The following is an 8,897-nucleotide window of genomic DNA, read 5'->3' as shown; positions in this document are numbered from 1 at the left end:
GGTCACTAGGATGGGAGACTTCCTGGAGTTGACCCACCCAGGTGCTTTTCTTTTTCTTTTCTTTAATTTCTTTCTTTCTTCCTTCTCTTTCTTTCTTTCCTTTTTCTTTCCTTCTTTCTTCTCTTTCTTTTTCTTTCTTTCTTTCATCAGCTCTTGTCGTGGCTGTAGTTATGGTCACTGGTGGTGTGGGTAATGCTCTACCTTGCCTTCCTTTCCAGGATGGTAGAGATCTCTCACAGTATGGACCCATCCAACCTCCTTTTAAGCTATGTTGCAGCCTCCCTGTCTTCTCCTCCATGGTTTTGAGCCGAGCAGTATTTGACCTATTGACATTAGATTGCTTGCTATCCTCAAATACATGGTGTCCTTTCCCACCTCCCTGTTTTTGCTCAGGCTCTTTTCTGCCTCGTCCATCCTTGAACTCCTTTGCTGGCAAAATTCAGTTTATCTTTCCAGGTCAAAGTTGAAATTCTGTGAAGAGCATTGCCTGCTCCTCTGTGTTCCCACAATTTATTGGGATTCGTCCTGTACTGACTATGAGCTCCTTAAGAGAAGTGGCCACAGGAATGGGCTGAAAAGCACAAGCTCTGGAGACAGGGCTGGGTTTAAACTCCAGCCCTACTACTTACAAGCTGCAAGACCTGGGGAAAGTTGTTTAACTGGCCCGTGCCTCATCTGTAAAATGGGGGTAACAGCACCTACCTCATAGGATTGCTATGAAGAGGAGAGAAAACGTGTGTGGTGCTGAGAGCTGAGCCTGACACATGGGAAACGTGCCCCAAGCTGGTATTACTTGCATGGCTGGTACCCAGAACACAGCAGAGCGTGCACACTGAACTGAGTGCTCTGCTGGCAATTTGTGAAGGTGGGTTACTGGGATCCTCGGGGAAAAGGTGCATGTGTGATGACTGGGCAAGTATAATTGGAGGATGTGACTCTTGAACTCAGGAAAATTCCCAGCACGCGCAATCACAGAATGGTATAATGAAGCCGGTGCACCCAGCCCCCAGCTTCAACAGTTACTGATTCGTGGCCAATATTTCTGTACTTATAACCTGCTCCTCACCACCTCTCAACACACATACTGGATTATCTTAAAGCAAATTGCAGACAAGAAAAAAGCAATTTTATGCTTTACACTCTTAAAGGAGCTTTCAAAAGGGAAACACATAATCATATATTATCCTCATTATGGCTGTGGCTTGTGACCTCGATGAAGGCAGCCTTATTTTCAAGGGGAAGGTTGAAAAGAGGGTGAGAGATCAAGGGGCAGCCAAGGGCTCCAGGCTGGGAAACCAGGGCTTTTTCCAGGACATCTGGGAAAGCTCGTGGATCTCAAACCAGCTCAGAACACTCCCTCACCCCCGGATCTAGCTAGTTCTTAATCATCTTTGAGCCAGCCTGGGACATTCCACCTCAAAAATCAAATAATAGCAGTCTTTTCCCAATTCAGAGAAAAAAAACACAAGTTAATGGATGGAATTCTCAATTGCAAGTTCTCTTCTCACATATTTTCCTTAAACCTTGTGGTCTCTGTGTCCATTTGTCTGCAACTGAGTGCTGGTAGACCGCAGAGTGAATAAACAAATAGTGAAATAAGATTAATGGAAAACCCTGGAAACAGCTGACCAGTGTAATCTGACAGCTTCCTGTGGACACATCTGCTGGCGGTTGGGATTTTATATCCTGCAGTATGATACACGTTCTGCAAGTGGAATCACTCCTGCTTTGTGACGAAATGACGAGCAACATCAGGTTTCCAGTCCTGCAAATAGCACGGCCTCCCAGGTGCTCCTCCACCTGGTGGTACTTCTCAGCAGCTGTGCCAGCTGGAGGCAGGCAGGGCTAGAGCCCAGGTGCTGGGAGAACGTGCCAGGAGGGGCGACGTCTGACTCTCCTGTCCAATTCCCAAGTGCCAGAGCACAGTGGGCAGCAGTCTCCATGGGAGAGGGAGTGCATGCAGCGAGCAGGTTGATTCCCTTCTGCAGTAGACGCAGAAACAGAGCTAAGTAGAAAGTGAATTCTCACAAAGAAGTCCCCCAGAGCAACTTCTTATTGAGTGTAAGACCAAGACAAATACCAAAGCTGGGGAATTTTCAAACACAGTTTCTCTAGCTCCTTGACTCTTGGTATTGGCACTTTCTGTTTGTTCCTACAAACCCCACATCCCTGAGCTAATACATCAGATGCACCCCTGTGAAGCCCGAGTCCCAGTTAAAAAAAAAAGTTCATTTATTTAGAGAGGGCAAGTGAGCATGAGCAGGGGAGGGAGGGAGGGAGGGAGAGAGAGAGAGAGAGAGAGAGAGAGAGAGAGAGAGAGAGAGAGAGAGAATGAATGAGAAAGATCCTCAGTAGGCTCCCCTCTGTCAGCGCAGAGCCTGACTCGGGGGATTGATTCCACGAACCATGAGATCATGACCTGAGCCAAAATCAAGAGTCAGACGCTCAACTGACGGAGCCGCCTGGGCACCCCCTTAGTCCCAGACCTGAATGAAACCACCTCAGCTATGCCATGGCTGCTCCTTCACCTGAGTACAAGCTCTGGAAACGCAGTTAGATGCGGAACGGGGAAACTGGCTCAGGGCCTAGCATGTAAGGGAGAAGAAAGGAAGGTGGAAATTGACTTTGAAAAGCAATTCAGGGGGCTCCTGGGTGGCTCAGTTGGTTGAGCATCTGCCTTCAGCTCAGGTCATGATCTTGCGGTTCATGGGTTAAGAGCCCCACGGCAGGCTCTGTGCTGACAGCTGAGCCTGGAGCCTGCTTCAGATTCTGTGTCTCCCTCTCTCTCTGTGCCTCTCCCTCTCACATTCTCTCTCTCTCACTCTCAAAAATAAACATTAAAACAAAATTTTTTTTAATTAAAAAAAAAAAAAAAAAGGAACTCAGGGGCTGCCAATCCAGAGTTCAGATGGGAGCCTGAAGGAGGCCTACTCATTTGGGGGCATCACCCCGCCAGGCAGGCCCTTCAGGACTGAGCCAGCCTTGGGCTCCTCCGGCCCCACCTTAACCTGGAGCCCCACTGGTTCTTGGCTTACTTACCAAAGCGTTAATCTCTGGGAGACCACTGGCTTCTCCCTGCTTTTCTGGCATTTGAGGACTAATCTCACTTGGATAATCAGACTGAATGAGACTCAAAGAAAGACACAGCACACAATTTTTAAATAACTTTATAATTTCCTGATGGATTTAGTTTGTGAATAAAAAAGAAAAAATGGACAAAGTGTTTACAATAATTATCAAGGCAAAGTTGACTATAACACAATTTCTTTGTAATGTCATTATCCTGTCAGTAACATGACTCTGGCCATCACACACACACGCACACACACACACACGCACACACACACACACACACACACAGTTGAAGGCAGCAGGTGCATCTGCATCACAGACACCATCATTGCGGCTGCTACTGTCACCAAAAGGAACTCAAGCTAGGAGTCAGTGCCCAGTGCTCCTCACTAAAGTGCAGCTCCCCTCTTCCAAAGCAGAGGGGGCAAGTCCCAGAGAGACCCCCGAGTCCCCATCCTGGACATCATGGTGTGCTCAGCAGGTTCCTGGGCTAGTCGGCTAGTCCTGCGTGGGCAGACAAGCCAGAACGGATGGTGTGTTGCCCTCAGGTAGGTCTGGCTGCATTGGAGCGTGAATGCAATACTGGTGCGGTGTGGAAAGAAGGGCTGGGCTCAGAGCGCTTGTTCTGGCCCAGCGCGAATGCTCTGGCTTCAGCAGGGTTCCCGTCCTTTCCTGATCAGGGCATCTCTAGGGCCAAGAGAGACAGCCTGGGCCTGGGAGATGTAGGGTCTAAAAAGCTTAAAGGGAAGGAATCTAGGGACTGAAGCCAGAAGGAACTGAGATCTGAGTACAATTCATTCACCTGGATTGCAGGCTCCAGGCTGGCCATTGCTTGGCCCGTAGTGGATGAGTCACTGGATGATATAGCACCAAGTGGGCAGGAAAGAGGTTCTGTGGCCTGTACAGGGCTGCCGGGTGTGGCGCTTCCGAGTCAAGCCTAGGTTACCACACAGTATTAGGCACACTGAGCTGGGACCAATGTGGGTTTGAGGGTGGTTATGGGGTCACAAAATTTGAAACCTCTACCCAGGGGTCCTGAGGATGTATAGGAAATCTCTGGCACAGTGGGGACTCTCTGAGCCCCAGATTCCAATTCTTTTTACGCAGCGGTTGTCTCTTTCACTCAGGCAGTCCCCTACCTAGGGTGTGGTCATCGTGTTTCCCAAGTGGCTAGCCCAGGTGCCACCTAAGCCAACTTGGGAGGAGGGGGAGGAGTTGGGCTGCCCCATAGCTTGAATTCCTTTATTAACATGATATCATTTTGCATTTTTAAAAACACAGCTCTTTAACTTTTCAGTTCTACAAACTACTTTTTAATATCTTAATAATCTCAACAATGGACACAATGTAACTGCCCCAATGCTCTGAGCCACACAGACAATATCGACAAGCAGAGAAACAAAGAGGAGGTGGGATGGGACAAAAATCCGCTCCCCCCAAATCAATCCCTAAAACCACCTTTCCCCCAAAAGAGTCAGAAGAAATACCTACAATAGGGTCACAGCACTCACCAAACACGTTGGAAGAAATCAGGAGACGCTTGGTTACAGTTTTGACACTAAAAAGTTTGGAAACAGTTTTTGCTTAAAAAGAGTAAATAAAGACAGCCATTTTGTTCAGAAGGATTTCCCTGTAATGTGTGTGTGTGTTTTTGCCCAAACATTCCCCTAGTCCGCATGGGGAAAAATGCCAGATTCTTTTTAGAACATGTCTTTGACCAGTTCAAGTCGCTGTTCTGAGAAGCCCAGGGACTGGCAGTGATGGAGGGGTTGGCCTTGCAGGCTTGCAAAGGGTAGCATCCACACCACATCTACTGTCTCCTTACCTGCTTCTCCAGTTCTGAACTCCTGCAGGAGGGACATGAGGCTGGGGAGGCAGACGTGGGAGTTACTGATATTGCTGACACAGGGCCCATGGTAACTTAGGAAGTGCCACGTGAGGGTCACATTCTATGTGACAACATATCCCTTGATTTGCTCTTTCCTCAAAACCCCCGAGAGGGGAGCCAGCGGGCCTATGCTTCACTGCTGGGGTCAAAGGGGAGGGCAGGATGGTTCTGGGATCAGCAGCAAACCCAAATGCCAATCCTGAATGTCACAGGGGAGGGATGACTAATAAAACTTTGTAATGACTTCCTCTTCTCTCTGGGGAGTGGGTGAGCCAATGAGCTCCCGTGGAAAACCAAACAGACTTTTATTGACAAAAGGTGTCAAGTCCCACTGCTACTACTGACACCAAAGGCAGCCTTGGGTCCAGTTTGCTTCACTAATATTTCTAAAGACCAACTGTAAGGAAGAGAGAGGGAAGCACTTCGATCTTTGTTAGGTTATAAGGTACTAGGTTAAAGGTTAGAGCTGAGATGGATTTAGGGATTCCCATTCATATTTCTTAATATATTAAAGCCTATTTAAAATCTTTTCCATTTCAAATAGTATCCAAGTCCTTGTAAATCTCAATTCAGATACTTCATCAAGAACTCAATGAGTACCTGGAATAGAGGTATATGAAAAGATGAGAAAATCACATTGTATTTCTTCAGCCCCACATTGGATTCCACTCACTCTTCTTCATCTTGTCCCCTTTCGTGATGACCTTGATTTGGGGTACAGATCTTTAGGTGCTAAGGGGTAACTAGACTTGCCAATGGAATGGATGAGTTTGGTGAACATAATAGGCAATGTGCAGTGAGCTTTCAAGGCTCTAGACCTTTGGCAGCAGTTGAGTGACCTAGTGAAACCATGAACATCAGAAGAGTGTCATGCAATGATAAGTCTTTGTGTGATGGGAATAGTGCATTTAGTAAAAGTTGGCTCAATGAGTTATCTCAACTCAAGAAGATACTCTAAGTGCTGGACACTGTATTAATTTTGTCCCTATAACATACAGTCAGGTCATGTTCACTACTAAAGTTTAGCCAGAACCTACTTTCATCTAGAACCAAACAGTCCCCAGAACCATTTGAGATGCTAGAATGACCACCCAAGAGAAATCAAGGAGATCCCTGCTACGGTTCACAGAGACCACACAGATAATATTTGCCCCAGATATTTTTCTTACTAGAAGTATTTGTCCAGAGGACTTCAATAAAGTTTTGGAGAAGAAGCAACAAGAAGGCTTGAAATGAAAAGGGGAAGAAAGGAAGTGCAGTGAGAGTCATGCACCGAGTGGGCAAAAGTGACAGGTATTGTATTTGACAGCAAAGACAGAATGAGCAGGACCCAGGGAGACCTGCTGATGCCTTCCCTTGCCAAAGCTGCTAGAGAACAGTCAGCCAGAACCAGGCCACTTCTTTGTGGATGGCCTCTTCTCCTGCCTTCTCTGTTCTGCCGTAGTCCTGTGAAGGCTATTATCATACCTCGGTTCCTTGCATTATGGTAGATAAAGTGAGATGCTAATACACCAGGCTTAAAATACTGGGGGCTATCTACATGATTTATGGGCAGTGCAATAAATACATGGAATTGAGGTGATTGACCACAAACGACCACCACTTACTATCTTACCCCTACATCTCCCACTTCCCCTGCTTCTGGCCAGCCTGGCTATCAGGAAGCATCTCAGTAAGAAGTTTATGAGCAGAGTCCACTTAAGCCTTCGATAAGAAACAGTCTACAGCTTCTCATAGGAGAGGCTGTTTTACAGCAGGGAATCAGGGCAGCTGGAGATATGACCATATAAGTTAATGGGACAGTCAAGAGCTGCTGGTGGGAAGATACTGGACTGAAGGCTTGTGATGACTTTACAGGCAGCATCATTCTTTGGGTGAGTAACTGGGGAGGGGGAAAGGACAAAATACAAGACAAAAGCATTTAGCCCAGCAACTCTTATCAGAAGATGTGAGTATCTGGTGGGCGTCTGGCTGGAGAGGTGGTTAAAGGCTACATTTGGGTTAAGTGGTCTCTTTCTTGGTGCCTGATTATTTATTTATGACTGTCATTGTCTAAGCCTGGGAAAAATGCCCCTCAAAATGCCAATACCTTCAACTTGATTTGCAACTTTAGGGTCAATTTTTTGATCCGCAACATGGAGCTGGCCAAGTTCCACGTGGTGTACACAGATGTGTGAAGAAAACACTATCTACTACTGCAGCCCCCCTAAACACTATACTCTTGCAGGGTAACGACGACAAATAAAAATCCTGAACCACCAAATAAGATCCTGCAGGCAAGTAAGTGACTCAGCTCCCTGCCCCTGAACTCATCAATTACATTATAGTGAGAAATGCTCATCTGTAAAAGATTTTTTATGAAAAAGATAACTTCTACTCAGAAGGAGTAGGGAGAAGATAGGTATACCTTTTACTGCTTTGACTCAAACAAGGTATGTCTCAGAGTCCTTTACATTTCTCCCTCACTAAAAAGAGACTTTTTTTCAAGGATGGGTACCTAACAGTGATTTGCACATAGTAGGCATTTCATACATACTATTTGAATGAAAGAATGGAGGAAGGAATGTGTGTGGGATGAGAAACATTCATTTGTGCCAGAAGGGAGGTTCCAGACAATGCGCGAGGCTATGGTTATGGGAGTGCACATCAAGAGTAAAGCTAAAAGGGTAGAAGGTGGGTCATAAACTTCAGCAACCGCTGGGCCGCAAGAGCATACATAGAACATGGATGGTGGGAAGGCAGAAGCATTCTTTAGGGGCTCAGGGGACTAGAATGCTGATGAGGGAGATGTTTAGGAGAAACCAGCTTGGGCCCAAGGAGCGGTCATCTTCTACAGAAGCAGAGCAGCAGGTGGTTGATGGCAAGGTTCGTGTCAAACCCCTCTTCTCTTTCAGACTGAGACGTATAATCTGACAGATTAAGTATAATAAGGTCAAAGGTCTTAAACAAGAGGGATCGGGGGAGAACTGTTCACACCATCTTCTCATTAACTGGTTGAGAAGAGCAAGGATGTGAGACAGACAGGACTGGGTGAAGACTCCAAACTTTTGGTATTAGTGTTCACTAAGCCCTCATGAGGCCTGCTTGCAGCTCCCCTGCATAAAACATTACATGTGAAAGTGAGCAAAAGAAACAGTAAGAAGAGTCAGTTTCTCTTTGTCCCTGTTCTCTCTTTTCCCCCTCTCTCTTTTTAAGACTTTTTTTTTTTAACCCTTTTAGGAGAAAGCACCTGTTGTGATATTAGAACACTCAGCTGTCTGGTCCATTGGGAAGTTTCTTTCAATATGTTGAACTCCAAGGAGATTCCAGATTTAGTTCTCATGTCAAGGACAGAGGGTAAACAGGCTACCTACTCCATGTCCCACTGTAAGGGCAGAACCACCAGCTTCCACAGTCCTCCACTGTTGATGACCAGATGGCAGTTCTTCACGGAAACTTGGCCACTTACCTACCCTGGACATCAAGAAAATTAGTGTAGAGACAATATCCAAAGTAGAAAGGCAGAGTTAAGATGAGAGCTGTAGAAAGGATGCTGGAATCATACTTGAAGGACCAACCAAGATGGGATACAGTTTGTAGTGTTTGTTGGGTGCCAGAAGCTCCTGGGAGCCTGTTCCTTCCAGCTCTTCTTTCTTGGCACCTGGATTTACTATAGCAGGCTGCTGGGCTGGCTACTCCCCATAAAGCAGGGTCAGGATGACTCTTCCAATGCATTGACCACTTGCTCCAGGATGTCGGGGCAATGATCTGCTATCTGCTGGAGAATGGCATTGGCAAACTCCTGCAGTTCTGCATTGTCCCGTTCACCTTTTTCTAGCTCATTCTGAAGCTGAAAGGGAAAGAAAAGATGGATTTCAGATAAAATAAAATTATCCTGTTTGCACTGGGTTAAGAATTACTGTCCATGAATAAAGAAACTGCATTTCCAACAACATGG

At 46.3% G+C, this 8,897-nt stretch overlaps 1 protein-coding gene across 9 annotated transcripts in view; it reads right to left on the bottom strand.

The window, feature by feature from the left end:
- Window positions 1–3,151: 3,151 nt before the first annotated feature.
- The window catches only part of ERC1 (ELKS/RAB6-interacting/CAST family member 1), a 515,043-nt gene continuing 509,297 nt past the window's right edge, over window positions 3,152–8,897 (bottom strand). For all 9 annotated transcript variants that reach the window (XM_058744143.1, XM_058744141.1, XM_058744150.1 and 6 more), the window contains one exon: window positions 3,152–8,789. In XM_058744143.1, the coding sequence (XP_058600126.1) occupies window positions 8,652–8,789 (138 nt within the window). In that variant the 3' untranslated portion in view covers window positions 3,152–8,651. The remainder of the gene's footprint in view (window positions 8,790–8,897) is intronic.

The sequence above is a fragment of the Neofelis nebulosa genome, chromosome 8, assembly GCF_028018385.1.
Source record: "Neofelis nebulosa isolate mNeoNeb1 chromosome 8, mNeoNeb1.pri, whole genome shotgun sequence".
Lineage (NCBI taxonomy): Eukaryota > Metazoa > Chordata > Mammalia > Carnivora > Felidae > Neofelis > Neofelis nebulosa.
The sequence above is the reverse complement of the archived record's forward strand: the minus strand, read 5'-3'. Positions and strand labels throughout refer to the sequence as shown.